Source organism: Rhinopithecus bieti, unplaced genomic scaffold (genome assembly GCF_001698545.2).
Source record: "Rhinopithecus bieti isolate Rb0 unplaced genomic scaffold, ASM169854v2 scaffold_30732, whole genome shotgun sequence".
Taxonomy (NCBI): Eukaryota; Metazoa; Chordata; class Mammalia; order Primates; family Cercopithecidae; genus Rhinopithecus; species Rhinopithecus bieti.
This window is the reverse complement of record NW_016814045.1, coordinates 4,878,702-4,894,226: the sequence shown is the minus strand read 5'-3', so window position 1 is coordinate 4,894,226 and position 15,525 is coordinate 4,878,702. Positions and strand designations below refer to the sequence as shown.

General features: G+C 48.5%; 1 protein-coding gene and 1 long non-coding RNA gene across 9 annotated transcripts in view; one reads left to right on the top strand and one right to left on the bottom strand.

Annotated features, from left to right (window-relative positions):
- Positions 1-412: 412 nt before the first annotated feature.
- LOC108513609 (uncharacterized) overlaps positions 413-15,525 on the top strand; it is a 96,658-nt gene continuing 81,545 nt past the window's right edge. For 4 of the 6 annotated variants that reach the window (XR_001880953.1, XR_001880952.1, XR_001880951.1 and 1 more), the window contains exon 1: positions 415-485. This is a non-coding gene — a long non-coding RNA (uncharacterized LOC108513609). Of the gene's footprint in view, positions 486-1,635; positions 1,767-2,552; positions 2,645-15,525 lie in introns of all 6 variants that reach the window. The other 2 variants (XR_001880955.1, XR_001880956.1) reach the window with 2 other exon arrangements.
- The window catches only part of KCNIP1 (potassium voltage-gated channel interacting protein 1), a 394,968-nt gene continuing 391,542 nt past the window's right edge, over positions 12,100-15,525 (bottom strand). For all 3 annotated transcript variants that reach the window (XM_017849415.1, XM_017849416.1, XM_017849414.1), the window contains 2 exons: positions 14,864-14,926; positions 12,100-12,974 (listed from right to left, as the gene is read on the bottom strand). In XM_017849415.1, coding sequence (XP_017704904.1) covers positions 12,927-12,974; positions 14,864-14,926 — 111 coding nt within the window. In that variant the 3' untranslated portion in view covers positions 12,100-12,926. The remainder of the gene's footprint in view (positions 12,975-14,863; positions 14,927-15,525) is intronic.

Here is a 15,525-nt window from a genome sequence, read left to right as displayed (position 1 = left end):
CCTTCAGGTACAAGTAATTCTCATGCCTCACACTCCTGAGTAGCTGGGATTATAGGCACCTGTCACCACACACAGCTAACTTTTGTATTTTTAGTAGAGATAGGGTTTCACCATGTTGGCCAGACTGGTCTTGAACTCCTGGCCTCAAGTGATCTGCCCACCTTGGCCTCCCAAAGTGCTGGGATTACAGGCATGAGCCACCACACCCGGCCTGAAACTACTTTTCTTTAGGTATATAAGGAAACACCAATTAAACCTCTACCAACAGACAAACCCATGAGTGGATGTGGTCCATGGTGACTGTTCCAGCTCTTCCACTTAGGCTGTGCTCCCCATGTGTTCTGAGCAGTTTGCTTTGTGTCCTCACAATGGCTCAGTGCAGCAGGCATTGCTATCACTCCCTGTGCCAGTCAGGGCCCTTCAAGAGCAGATGCCAAGATGGGGTTAGATGTCCCTGAGATGTATCAGGCAGGAAGTCCATGAAGGTAAAGGCGGAGGGTCGGTGTGGGTCTGGCATCTGTAGAAGGAAAAACTGGGTAGAAAGAGCCACAGACAGCACTGCGGGGAACTACCCTCCTTGAAGCAAGTCGCTTGTTAGGAGGACTCAGTGTCCAGCAGGAATGGCCTGGAACTAAAGTCCCTGGTGGCCAGTCCCTTTCTGGGCACAGCCTGGGGGATTTGGTGGCCAGGCCTCTGCAGCAGCCATCCCAGCTCCTCTCCCTGGGGTGGAGTGGGGTGACCACAGGAACATTGTCACCCCTACTCTGAACCCTTACTCAAGACGTGGTCAAGCAGGTTCTCTTGAAGGAGGTCTGAACAGCATTTCTGTGGTTTACAGATTAGGAAACTGAGGCAGAGAGGTTAAGTCACCTGTCCAAGTGTTTTGGTAGCTACTGTTGTGAGGAGGAATACATGAGCCTTTGAAAGATTCTGAGTTCATGGAACGAAAGGTTTCTGTCTCTTAGATACATACTTCAAATAATTCACAGTCTTTTCATCGTTGATGTGGCCTGGTTAATGTTGCTGCCCGTTCTGATTGACAACTTTCATTCCTGAAAGGCTGCTGGGTGACAGCAGGAATGCCTCTGCACCGTTGGCCCTGTGGGCATTGGATAAGCCTGGGCGCTGGGGCAGGCGCCAGGCCAGATGCTGGGTGACCTCTGTAGTGAAATGCAGCCCTGGTTTCCTCCAGCCTCCATCTCTCCTGGGGAGATTAACATTATTGAATCTCTACAACATCCTAGAACATCCTAGGCAGGAGGTTTTCTTTATTTTATTTTATATTTTATTTTATTTTTTAAATTTTATTTTATTTTATTTGAGACAGGGTCTCACTCTCTCATCTAGGCTGGAATGCAGTGGCAAAATCATGGCTCACTGCAGCCTTGAAACCCCGGGCTCAAGCAATCCTCCGGCCTCAGCCTCCTGGGTAGCTGGGTCAGCAGATGCACACCATCATCAGCTAGTTTTCTTTATGTTTTGTAGAGTTGAGGTCTCACTAAGTTGCTCAGGCTGGTCTAGAACTCCTGGACTTGAGCAATCCCCCCGCCTTGGCCTCCCAAAGTGCTGGGATTATAGACATGAGCCATGTGTCCAGTTGGCAGAAGGTCTTAACATCCTTGTTTTTTGGACGAGGAAACTGAGGCATGGAGAGGTGAAGACTTGCTCAAGATCATACAGTGAATAAAGGGCAGAGCTGGAGTCTGAAGTCAGTCTGACCGACTGTGAAACCCACACGCCGTCCCGATACCATCCAATCCTGTGAGGTGAGGATTATCAGCCCTGTTTCATTGATGAGGAGACAGAGGCTCAGAGAGGGGGACTCATGTTCTCGAGGTCACACAGCAAGTCCATCGCAGCAGTGGGGCTGGAGTCCAGCCTCTCAGACTCCAAGGGCCTCAGGACAACCTTCCATCCTGGTTCAGCTAAGCCACTGCACTCTGAGGAGGGCACAGGCCCTGGGATGACAGGAACCTTTTGTTCTCCGGTCCCTGATTCCTGACCCCAGTCCCCACCTCCAGCTCTGTGGAGCTGGCAGACGGAGGAACGAGGAGGGACATCATGCCTTTCCTGCCCCTTTGTCCCATGGTCTGGGGCCCTGACTCTGCAATACCAGGGTGATCACTGATTCAAAAATTAGGAGGCTGGCCCAAGTCTTTGTGTCACTCTCTTGACCTTGGGTCACTAATTTGTAAAGTGGGGTGGTGAGGACGCAGTGAGGGGAAGGCTTTGGCACCAGCTTGGGGTTGTATGACCACATGGGGCAATGCGAGTATTACTATCTTTCTGTTGTCTTCCTCCTGCCCCATGGCCTGGCCTCCCTCAGCGCATCTGCTAGTCTGCAGCCGTAACCAGCGTGGAAAGCCGCCTGGCAGGTCACTCCGGACCGGACCCGCAGTGGCCTCCCCCCAGGTGGCTGGTCTGGCCTGCTGGACCACATTTCTCACGGTTCTCTTGCCCTCCAACCCTCCCCTCACTGAGCACTCTGTCCCCACCCTGCTTAGGGGAGAGTCTGTGACCCCCAGAGCAGGCTTCTGTGCTTCATCCCCCAGGGGGAGATTCCAGAGCAGACAACTCAGCTGCCTTTGTGACTGAAACCGAGAGGAAATGAAGGAGTATTTATGAAGTCGCTGCAACTTGCCAGGTGCTTTCACTATGCAACCCTCCCTGCAGCAGTCCCGAGCATGTGATCCTTAGTTTACTTCTGATGAAAGTAAGGCTCAGAGGGGCCACCCGCCTAAGGGCGTGCAGCTGGAATGCGGGTAGCCAGGACTCCAGCTCTGGTCTGTCTCATTCACTTGGAAGCCAGGCCCCTTTCCTCCCTCCCACTCTGTGTGCGGGAGCTCCGTGATGGGGCAGCTGCCCCGAGGGAAGGTCCTTCTGACCGACAGTGTCTGTGGCTGGCGGTCCAGGAGGCAGAGCCAGGACTGGCAGTTTGGGCTCCGAGGACTGCCTCTTCCTCCTGGCTGCCAGGGAGTTTCCAGTCATCAGAAGAAACAGACTCTGGGAACAGCTCTGCCACCTGTCCCAGCCCTGCCCCAGCCTCTGAGCAACTGGAGCCCGGATGCCCTGGCTCACCCTAAGCTATCCCTAAGCAGGGTTGGGCCTGAAGGAGGCTCCCTACTGGGCATGGGCGAGGATCTTGGTCTTCCAGGTGGGACCCTGCCTGCCAGGGGACAGCCTCTTAGGTGGGTGGGAAAGAGCTCTGTACTTGGGGTCACAAATGTGGCTTCTAGCCCTGCTCCATCAAGGGCCAGCATGTGATTTTAAACAGGTCTCTTCTCTCTGAGCGTTCGTTTCTTAGTCTATAAAATGGGATCCTAACCTCCTCACTGCGGTGTGGGAGGGAAAATGAGTCAAGGCGTGAAAGTGCTGGAAACGGAAAGCCCTGGGCAGGACCTGCTCCATAATTTGCCAAGTTCAGTGCAAAAATGAAAAGGTGGGGCCGGGCGCCCTGGATCACACCTGTAATCTCAGCACTTTGGGAGACTGAGGCAGGCAGATCACTTGAGGTCAGGAATTTGAGACTAGCCTGGCCAACATGGGGAACCCTCTCTGTACAAAAAATTAGCCAGGCGTGGTGGTGCGCCTGTAGTCCCAGCTATGCGGGAGGCTGAGGTGGGAAGATGGCTTGAGCCTGGGAGGTGGAGGCTGCAATGAGCTATGATTGCGCCACTGTACTCCAGCCCGGGCGACAGAGCGAGACCCGTTCAATAATACCCAACAACACAGCATAACATATAAAACATAAAATAAAATGTAAATAAAAAATAAAAATGAAAAAGTGGGTCCCTTTGTTCACAAATTGTGAATTTCAAGGCCGTGGTGGCAGAGCGTTAAACCAAGCTCAGGGGCGCACGCCCTGAAGCCAGCGCTGTGCTGGCGTCCAGCGCTGCGCTGGTGTCCGGCGCCGTGGAGGGTCCCGCTTTGGCTCCCTGGAGGGTCCCGCTTTGGCTCCCTGGTCCGGTCCTGAGATCCATGCAGCGGATCCCTGCGCATTCGACGGGGCGCCGGCTCCATCTAGCGGCGCAATGACGAACAGCACCAGCCGCTCACACGCTGGGGGGCCTGGGGGCGCCTTAGACTCACACCCGCGGCAAGGTTTTCATCCGTCTCCATCGGTCACCACGTTCTCTCCATGGTCCTCCAGAGTCTCTCACATTGCTCCTGCCCCGTCATGAGTACTTTGGTCTACTCATTCGCCCACTCCCCCTGTTTTCTCAGGTGGTCCGCGAGGGTGGTGCGGTTCCTTGAGTTTCCCACGGTCCCTCCCAAGCTATTCTCTTGGGGTCTCTGGAGGCACACTGCCTGTAGCCCCTTTCCAGCCTGCAGCGCCATCTCACAACACCACCTCCTCGGAGCCCCTCTGTGGCTTTCTGCCACCTGCCGGGCAGGCCTGTTTCCTTCGTCCGGCATCCCAGCCCGCCTGTCCCATTCTGCGGTGTCCCGTTTCCGCCCCGGCCCGTCTATCAGCCTTCAGCATCCCTGCAGCCTCTGCTCCGCGCACACCACTCCCCTTCGCAAGACTTCCCTTCTCCTGCCCTCCTTCCTCCCGGCCCACCTCTGATAGGAAGCCTTCCAGGATTACCAGAACCCCCCGGGGTTGTCCTCCCTTTGTGTGAACAGCAGTGCGGAGGTGTTGGAGACAAAACGCCTATGTTGGAGTCGGAGGTAGCTAGATTAGGGGTGCGCATAGAATGGGCTTTGGGATTGGACCTGCTGACCTGAAACCTGTCTCCATTACGTCTGAGTCGGTTTCCTTGTGGATAAAGTGCGACATCAAATGAAACAGGATTTTTTTTCTCGGTGAGAATTAATTAGATAATTTATATTAGGCATTCAGAGTGGTGACTGGCTCATTATAAGCACGGAATAAAAGTTGCTATGGTCATTATCATTATCATTATTAAGTTCTGTACTCATTAATTACTGGCAGCGCGACCTCGGGCTGGTGGCTTTACCTTGAGCTCTCCCTGTCTGGAAAATGGGTAGTTTATTTCTATTTCTGTGTCAGAGGGTGGTCGTGATAGTAAATTAGGTGCTATTCTTAGGCGCTGACAGTAGGAGTTGCTCCAGAAATGCTGTCCCTCTGTCCCTCTGCTGTCCACCCTGCTCTGAGCACTCATCAGAGTGCCCTTGCACAGTTCCTTCTCGGTTATCTAGAATTATCTAATTTTGGTACAGTTTTTTTATTTTTTATTTTTTGAGACAGAGTCTCACTCTATCACCCAGGCTGGAATGTAGTGGTGAGATCATGACTCGTGACAGCCTTGACCTCCTGGGCTCAAGCAATCCTTCTGCCTCAGCCTCCAGAGTAGCTAGGACTACAGGTGTGCTCCACCACACCCAGCTAATTTTCTTCATTTTTTGTAGAGACAGCGTCTCACTGTGTTGTATAGGCTGGTCTAGAACTTCTGGGCTCAAATGATCCTCTCATTGTGGCCTCCCAAAATGCTGGGATTACAAACCATGCCCAGCGTGATAACAGTTGTTAAACTTCTATGTTTCCTCAATCAAACATTAACACCCTGAAGGACATATTTTGGTTTTAATGGGTGTATTAGTCAAGGTTCTCCAGGTAAACAGAACTAACAGGGTGTGTGTGTGTGTGTGTGTGTGTGTGTAGAGAGAGACAGATGGACAGACAGACACACCCCCAGACTGATTTGTTTTAAGGAATGGGTTTGTGATTGTGGGGACTGGCAAGTCTAAAATCGAGACCCAGGGAAGAGTTGATGTTGCTGTCCCGTTGTCCCTGGATGTTGTGAATCCAGCAGTCTGGAGGCAGAGTTCTCTCTTCCTTGGGGGCTTCCGTTCTCTCAGTTGAGGCCTTCAACTGACTAGATGAGACCCACCCACATTATAGAAGATAGCTTGCTGTACTCAAAATCTGCTGATTTAAATGTTAATCTCAGCTGAAAAACACCTCCACAGCAATGCCAAACAGACTGATGTTTGACTAAAAACTGGTTACCATGGCCTCGCTGAGTTAACGCATAAAATTTGCCATCACGGTGGGCTGGCATTTACTACATAAGGACTTTATCCCCTTTATTCGTTCCTCCTCTGCCCTCCCCCCTTCAGCTCCCCGCTTCGTTCTTTCCTCCTTTTACTTTCTTTGTCGACCACAGTAAGTTTAGTGTCCTCTCTTGCTCTTCTGCATAGAATCCACAACTGTCTTTCCCCAGCTCTCCCCCAGCACTTGCCTATTCTGTGTCATTGTGGACAGTAAGGGGCTTTGGCCCTCGGGTTGGGCAGGGAGTGGGTTGGGGTGGACTGCATACTCTCTGTTCTTAAACCCCTGCCTCAAAATCCTTACCCCGCTGTAGGCATTCTCATGAACACCAGCTGAATATGGTTCACACTGGAGGGAAGGGTGATACAGGATTGCAGTCCTATGTTTCTCATCTGCACTAGTCTGGATGAGGGGTCCTGACTGGGCTTTGGGATGAGGGCGGAAGGGGTAGACTGGAGTTGGCAGGCTTCCTGCTGGGAGTAGAGAGTGATGAGATGTAGCTGGAGAAATGTGGTGGGGAATAAAGTGGCCAGAAGAAACACCAGAGGGTTAGAACATGGGGCTTATTAATGGAAAGTGTCAGGTTGCAAGTTACAGAAAGTTCAACTAGAATTGCCTTTACAAAGTGAATTTTGGCCTGGTGTGGTGGCTCACACCTGTAATCCTAGCACTTTGGGAGGCCAAGGTGGTCAGATCACCTGAGGTCAGGAGTTTGAGGCCAACCTGGCCAACATGGCGAAATCCTGTCTGTACTAAAAATACAAAAATTATCCAGGTGTGGTGGCACGCACTTGTAATCCCAGCTACTTGGGAGGCTGAGGGAAGAGAATTGCTTGAACCCGGGAGGCGGAGGTTGCAGTGAGCCGAGATCGCACCACTGCACTCCAACCTAGACAACAGAGCGAGACTCCATCTCAAAAAAAAAAAAAAAGCGGATTTCTTGACATTTATGGATATGTGCAATGAACACTAGAAGTAAATGTAACTTCAGATGAAGCTTGATCGACAGTTCAATGACATCAGCAACCCATTCTTTCATCCCTCTGCCTTGATCACTGTGGTCGCTTACCTACATTTCTAACTTGTCTTCCCTGCGGATTAGAAAATGGTGGCCTATAGGTCCCAGGGCGCTGTGTTTTTCATTCATGTCCAGCAGGACAATGAGCAACTCTCATTGTTCTCAGTAAAAGCCCTAACATTCTATGCTATTTGCATGAGCTTAGGGTTTAAGCCTATTCCTAAAATTTCACTGTGGCCAGAGGCATGGGAGGTAATGATTGGCTTAGCCTTGGTCCCTATGTTTTATTCTAGAATGGGACCTGTAGCGTATCATGGGTCTTGAGATTCCTACCCGGTGGGGCTGGCTGCCTCTAGGGTTCCCTGCAGTCTTTAAGTTCTGAGCTTTGTTGGTTCCCAGTAAGGTAATGGAGCAAAGTGCAGGGCTTGCTGAGGTCTGCCAGTTAGGATGAGCCTTATTTTGATGTGGAAGGACATATTTCAACTCTTCTAAGAAACCCATATGGCCATCTTTGCACATGTCCTTGGCATGATTCCTTTTACAGGAGGAGTAATTTGGCTCAGATTTGTGGGTTTGTTTTCATTGCTTTTTACTAATAGTTTTCATAGCATCTGCTTCCTAACACCTTCTGGTGTTTGTATATCATCAGAGCTAGTTTTAGGAAGGTGGAGAATGGTCTTTATGCTCTGTAAGAAATAAAGCTGGGCATGGATTTTGGAGCTTGGCAGACTTTTAAGCTCACTTCCTGCTGTGTATGTAAGTCCTTCTATGACTCTGGGCATCATTTTTTTCATCTGGAAAATAGGTGCCTAGGATACCTGCCCCACAGGGTTGTCATGAGACTCAAGAAAGACGTCCATGGAGAACCCCCTGATCCAAATCATGTCAAGCTCAGTGGTCTGCTCTTCAGAGAAGCCTTACTCTCCACCCCTCTAAAGTAGCCCACAGCCATCCTGTATACTCTTTGCCATGTCACACATTTATTCATGCCATTTCATCTAAAATAATTTCATTTGTCATCAGTTTGCTCTTGCCAGAATATGAGGTTTATGAAAGCAGGACATATGCCTGTCTTATTCATTGTAAGTTACTGTTGTGAGCAACTGGGGCTCAGTCCTACCAGGGAAGTCTAGGAGATGGTATAGAAGAGACCTCAGCTTTCTTCCTGCTGAAAGGAGAGGGATTTGGGGTATTTGTCCACCAACTCTCTCATCAGTCATTGGCCAAGGGCTTCTCCTAGGAGGTGTTAATAACCCGATTCTTTGGCCTGGCATGTCCACGGCAGAATGGGCCTGTGTCTTAGTCCATTTGTATAGCTATAAGGAACACCCATGGCTGGATAATTTATAAAGAAAAAAATACTAATTTGGCTCATGTTTCTGGCGGCTGGAAAGTGTGATTTGGCATCTGCATTTGGTGAGGGCTTCAGGCTGCTTCCACTTGTAGTGGAAGATGAAGGGGAGCTGGGTGTGCACAGATCACACGGTGAGAGAGGAAGTGAGGAGTAGGGCGTGGGTGGTGGTGGTGATGCCAGGCTCTTTAACAACCACCTCTTGAGGGAATTAACAGAGTAAGAACTCACTCAGCCCCAAGAGAGGGCCTTCATCTGGTCCTGAGGGATCTGCCCCCATGACCCAAACACCTTCTCTTAGGCCCCCTTTCAACATTGGAGATAAATGTCAACATGAGGCTTAGAGAGTCAAATACCCAAAACATAGCGGGCTGTCATGGACACACTCTGTGATGGTTAGAGTCACAGACAAAAACTCTCGGGTGATTGCACTTGGCAGCAGTTGAGTCTACCTGTAGGGTGATGGTGAGCACCAAGGGGATTGGGCAAAGTGGCCATAGCACCTGCTGCATAGTTGAGTCCCCATCAGCAGGCGTGATGGTGAGAATTTGTTGGACGGTTCAAGAGGGGCAGGATCCTTCCAAGAAGACAAGCGGGAGATAAGGCCAATACCCTATCATTGCTGCAATGTGTCCTTTCCCCGCTGTTCATTAGGACAACCATCTCCCTTTCTGTTGTTTATCCATCTGAGGACTACTTTTAAAACCTCCTTCCGGCTGGGCATGGTAGCTCATGCCTGTAATCCCAGCACTTTGGGAGGCCAAGGCGGGTGGATCACGAGATCAGGAGATCGAGACCATCCTGGCTAACACGGTGAAACCCCGCCTCTACTAAAATACAAAATTAGCCGGGCGTTGTGGCGGGCGCCTGTAGTCCCAGTTACTCGGGAGGCTGAAACAGGAGACTGGTGTGAATCCAGGAGACGGAGCTTGCAGTGAGCCAGGTTCGCACCACTGCACTCCAGCCTGGGCGACAGAGTGAGACTCTGTCTCAAAAAACAAAACAAAACAAAACAAAACAAAACTCCCTTCCACAATGAATTCTCTCTGAATACCTAAGCTGCTGATTTTCTTCTCAGTTTTCAGTGCCCAGGGCTGATGCTGGTGTCTTACTCATGGTCTGGCAAACACATGGAGAGGGGTACCAGTCCTTCCTCTCCTCTAGAGCAGGAGTTTGCAGCCCTAGGTGTACACTGGAATCACCTGGCGAGCCTTTAAAGCATACTGATGATCAGGGCCCCACCTCTAGATATTCTGATGCAATTCATTTGGGATAAGGCCCAGGTATTTGGCACTTCAAAAAAATTCCCCTATTCTGCTTCCCAGGTGATTCTGACATGCAGCCAGTGGGGAAGGAAGGGAGCCACTGACCTAGATCTTTTTTTTTTTTTTTTGAGACAGAGTTTTGCTCTTGTTGCCCAGGCTGGAGTGCAATGGCGCGATCTCGGCTCACCGCAACCTCCACCCCCCAGGTTCAAGTGATTCTCCTGCCTCAGCCTCCTGAGTAGCTGGGATTACAGGCACCTGTCACCACACCTGGCTAATTTTCGTATTTTTTAGTGGAGATGAGGTTTCTCCATGTTGGTCAGGCTGGTCTGGAACTCCCGACCTCAGGTGATCCACCGACCTCGGCCTCCCAAAAAGTTGGAATTATGGGCATGAGCCACCACTCCCGGCCTGATTTAGACCTTATACAGGCACCTAAGACAGGCATCTGAAAAGATCAGAGGTATGTCCAGCTTCAGAAGCAGCTTGATCTAGCAGATCAATGATATCATCAAAGGCTTGTTTCTGCTTGCTTTTTTTTTTTTTTTCCATCTCTCTGCCTTGCCTCATGTGATGTCTGGCTTATTAACCCTCTGATTATTAAATTAACTCTCAGAAGTCCTAAATACTTGCCGGCATGTCTTAGGGCTGTGTGCGTTCTCATTCATGTCTGGTGAGGGAGGACATCTTTGTCTCATCATTCCCAGCACAAGTTTGGAGAGATTCAGGTTGTTTGAACCAGTGTGGGTCTCAAGCCTATCCCTGAATTGATCCTTGTGGCCAGGGGCATGGCTCAGACCATGCACTTCATTCCCAGCTCTAGATGTGTCAGTTCGCCACCTTAGCCCTGTGTGCCCAGTGCACCCACCTGGGTGGCCTCTAAAGAATTCTGATGCCCAGGTCCCCACCTTCAGGGATGTTCCTTCAGTTGGTCTGCTGTGGCACCCAGGTGTTTGCATTTTTCAAAGTTCCCAGGTGATTCTGATGTGCAGCCAGGATAGAGAACATACAGCCTACAAGATGTAGACATACATCTTGTAGATACAGGGTAGACATCATACAGCCTCAAGATGCAGGTTAGGACCCCATATGGGAAGAGTCTCAGGAACAGATCCTCTCCTGGGCCTAAGTGGATGCCTTGCTGGGGACCAGCCACGTGCCCAGAAGCCTTAAGGGACCACATGGCTACATGCAGGAAGCCCAAACAGAGGAACAGGTCTGGACTATCTAACAAATTCTCATCATCACACCTACAGTTTCCAACCATAAGAGGCTGCAGCCAATGGCCATCTGAGCGAGATGTGTCATGAATGCAGGAGATGTTTTGGTGGGCTGCCCCTGCCAGTGCCCACGGCTGCCTGAGACATTTCCCTTCTCTGCATCTGTTTCCCCATCTGTTACACAGACTCAAAGAATACCGATGCCTCTCTGAACTGACTTCAGATGAATGAGATTTGTGGGAAGTATCCTCATCCTTGGGGTGAGGCAGAATCCCCTTATAGGAAGGGTCTGTAATAGAGTGAGAAGAGTTTAGTCTCCCTATGGAGTCTCTATCAGCTGTGCTACCTTACGCAGGTCCCCCTTACCTCTCTGAGCTTCAGCAACCTCTTCCGTACAACCAGGACTCTACTATCTGGAATGCCCAGGACTCTACCATCTGGAATACTCCACATGAGCATGAAATAAGATAATGTATATAAAGCCCCTAGTGCAGCACCTGGCACAAAATAGGGCTTCAGTAAATTGCTTTCCTTCCCAGAATGCTACTGTTAGCTTTTAATCTTTTAAATGTGATGTCAAATGGGGAAACCAAGACCCACAGTGTTCAACATGAGTAATCATTTGCTGGTTATAGGCTGAAGCTGCTTGATCATCCTCTAGACCCCAAAATCTCTCAGCAGGAGGCCCTGTTATCCTCTTCATCTCTGCACTCCCACTCACACCACAGGGGCTCCAGACTTTTCATATCCGAGGGTCTTAGAGGTGGCAATCTTTTTGGAAGCAAAGTGTTGTGAAGGGTCTTGTCTTGAAGTTGCATTTGCATTTGGGTCGGATGTTTGCTGGGGATGGCTTAGTGGCTGGGGAGGATGGATTCATTGCCTGGCACAGGCCTGGCACAATGTAAGTACAGTTGACCCTCTGACAATATGAGTTTAAATTGCATGGGTCCACTTACATGCAGATTGTTTTCAACCAAACATGATAGAAAATGCAGTATTTCTAGGATGTGAAACCTGCGTATATGGAGGCCCACTTTTTTGAAAACACGAGCTCCTCAGGGCCAGCTGTGGGACTTGAGTATCTGCAGATTTTGGTATGGGGAGTCCTGGAACCGATCCTTCACACATACAGAGGAACAACTGCACTAATAATTGGATGTCAAGTGAATGGACTAGCCTTCCCTTTTCACAGCTTACCTCTCTTACCTAACGGAGTCATGAAGAAGTGATTGAGAGTGTAAGAAATAGTTCTGTTTATTGGTTAGAACATGGTATAAAATTACAGCAATTTGCAGGCATTCTGGACTTCTCGGTAGGGACATGCAGCGCTGGGCTCAAGCAGGGGATGTGGTGGAGATATGGACCACTGGGCAATGGCTCCCTTCCTGGACATATTGAAGGACTTGCACTACCAGCACAAATGCCACTGTGAGAGAATTATTGGTCCTTGTTTCTGGAAACAAATGACATGGGCAGTTTGGGTCGTCAGAAAATGCCACGCTTAATAATTCAGTCGTATCCCACATATGTTAGGTGCTGGCTCTCCCAATCTGGTCATGACGGATCCTACTTGTTCTGGATAACTCTCATTCTTCCCACCAAAGGAAGAGAAACAGGCACATTGGTTTGGGAGGCCATCAGATGATGGTGTGCATCTGGCTCAGGTCCTCTTGCTTCCAGATTCACCAAGGTTTGCCTGACTTGGAGGCAGTGGGCTGGGGGCATGTAAGCAGAATATTTTGTGCACTACTGTTTAAGCTCAAGCAGAGGGACCTTCCATAGGGCAGCAGTGTGAGAAGATGAGCATGCTTCCAAAACAAACTCAAATTTCATCTTGTCTCTCTCAAGAAGAGGAAGGAGGAAGAGGTGGCAATCAGAGACTGAGCCATATAATGCTGGGTTCCATAGAAAGTCTTCAGCAGATAATTCTTCCAAAGTGTGAAAGGTGTTTCTGTCCCAAGAGTTGGTGTGTAAAATCAGAATGAGGGCAGATCAGGGTGTTAAGGTGGTTGTTTAGTACAATGTCTCTGAGAGCTGAATGGCTGAGTGTCACCAGTTACATGACATTTTGAAACAGCTGGAGAGACCTCATGATGTTGTCATCCTAGGAAAAAAGGAGGGGAAGAGGATGGTTAGAACTCTGAGTCCCCTCCCTGAGAGCTCTGTAACTCTGGTGAGCAGATCTCAAGCATGGGTTTCCTATATGGGGAAAACTCTACAAGGGTATGAAAAACAAGAAGTAAGGATGGGGACCTAAAAAGTGATCAGCTCAAAGTAAAAAGCACCACCTGTAGCTTTAAAGAGGAATTCAGAAGAAACAAATCATCTAGTAAAATAGTGAGTTCTTTTAAGAAGCTCTGAACAATTATATTTCATAAAATTATTTTTATACATCCACTGAAATGATTATATTTTTTCTCTTTTTATTCTATTAATGTGATTAATTACACTGACCAATTATTGAATGTTAAACCAACCTTGCATTCCTGGAATACTGCTTTAGATCCTACACATTTTGTTAAGTCATATTTTTATTTTATTTTGATTCAAGATATTTTCTTCTCTGAACCATGAATTAGAAGTTTATTGCTTAATACCCAACATTTGAGGATTTTTCTACATTCAATACTATACCTCAGAGAATAAATAATAGAAAAATGTAAAATACAGAACACGCAATGGAGACATACAATAAGAAAACCCCCCAAAGCTCTCTCTTTCAAAAAAATCAATAAAGTAGATAAATGCTTATTAAGACTGATTTTCAAATTATCAATATCAGAAATGAAAAGGTTAATGTCAGTATAGGCTTATTTGGCTCATTATTCTGGCAGATGGAAAGTTTAGTTGAGCATCTGCATCTGGTGAGGGTTTCAGGCTGCTTCGACTTACAGTAGAAAGTGAAGGGGAGCTGGGTGTGCAGAGATCCCATGGTGAGAGAGGAAGCAAGGTTGGGGGTGGGGAAGCTGCCAGGCTGTTTTACAACCAGCTCTCAAGGGAACTAACAGAGTGAGAACTCACCCCCAAGGTGGTCAATGTTCATTCCATTCTAGTTGTTAAATATCTTGGATATCACCCTGCATATAGGACATCTACATAACAGGGTGGCTGTGATGTTTATGTATGTGCTTGAAATTCGGTGGGGGCTCAGTATGTGCTAGTAACTTCTCCCCTGCTTTCTTACATTTGCTATTGTTCTTGGCTGGAGCTCAGAGTAACTGTGTACATTTTTAAAATAATGTAGGGGTACAAATGGATTTCTCAAAAGTAGATGAAGCAGTTATTTCCAGTTCAGTCTCTGGTGACTCTGGGGCTGGTCTATTGGTTAGACTTAATGAAAGTTGTGTTTCCAGGACCAGCATCGCTGGCGTGACTGGGGAGAATGTGAGAAAAGAAACATCTCAGGTCCCACCCCAGACCTATGGAATTAGAATCTGCATTTTAACAAGATCTTTAAGGATATTGTTTCACACATTAAAGTTTTAGATGCATTGGTCCAGGGCATTTGTGTTAAAGTGACCTAGATCTAGAGTCTCTGGGATTGAGGCCTGGAAATATACATTTTCAGAATCATTCCAGGCAATTTTTATGCACACTGTGGTTTGAGAATCACACAGTTGTAGATTTCCCCGCCCCGCTCCCAGCTGCTTCCTTGTAGTCTGGGGAATGGGTCATCAAGCCAGAGGCAGGCTAAAAAATAATGGTGTTGCCCTCTTGGGAAGTCTATTTTCACAGAGACCCCCTGTGAGTTTTCACATCCCCCTAGACCCCTACTTAGGCTCTCTGTTCAGTCCTGTGCTTAGCCAAGACCAACCACAGGCCAGGTTGAGGAGTGGAACTGCTGGACTTCACAGTTGTTGCTAGTGTTGTTGGCTCTGATGGGAGGGGTTGCAAGTATGTGCAGGTTTCTCATCACCTTCCTTCTGCAGGTCCCCAGGCCCCAGGTTTCCTTTCCCAGATGTAGAATTATTGTGCCCTGAGATCTTTCCTTACCTCCTGACATGATTCAAGAAATTCATCTAAAGTTACGATGCCATCTTTATTTTTGTCCATTTTCTGAAAGACAAAACAGAAAGCACTTTACGGAATCTGGTGATCTCCATTCCAAAGCTTACTCCCCTGCTTTCTTGCTGGAGCACATTTCATTCATTGTATTAACCAACTTTGCCCTGAGAATGAGAGTTGTCTTTCACTGGCCAGACAACTCCAGTTAGGTCCTGATTACAACACTTTGGCCCCCATGAGTTTCCTTAAATCAAAAGACTTGCTCTGGACATTCATCACCTCACTACTGGCTTCTTCTGCTTCTTCTGTAGACTCCTTGCTACCCTGTCCATCTGGCAGAACACTGGGCACAAAAGGTTCTGATTCTGGCCTGTTACTTGCTGTACAAACTTGCACAAGGCCAGAGAGGATTCTCTTTTCCCATCTGCAAAGTGGGAAGTTGGACTAGAGTGAGCTCTGACATTCTCTGATACTCCACCGCTAGATTATTTTTTCCTAAAATGCCCAATGATCATACCACTCCCTTAGTCAAGGATCAGCAGTAGTTGCCCATCCTGCACCAGAGCAAGGCCAAACTCTTGCAGTTAAGGTCTCATAATCCGGTCCTATCCTCGTTTCCAATATTGTTTCCCCTTACTTCCCAGACACAA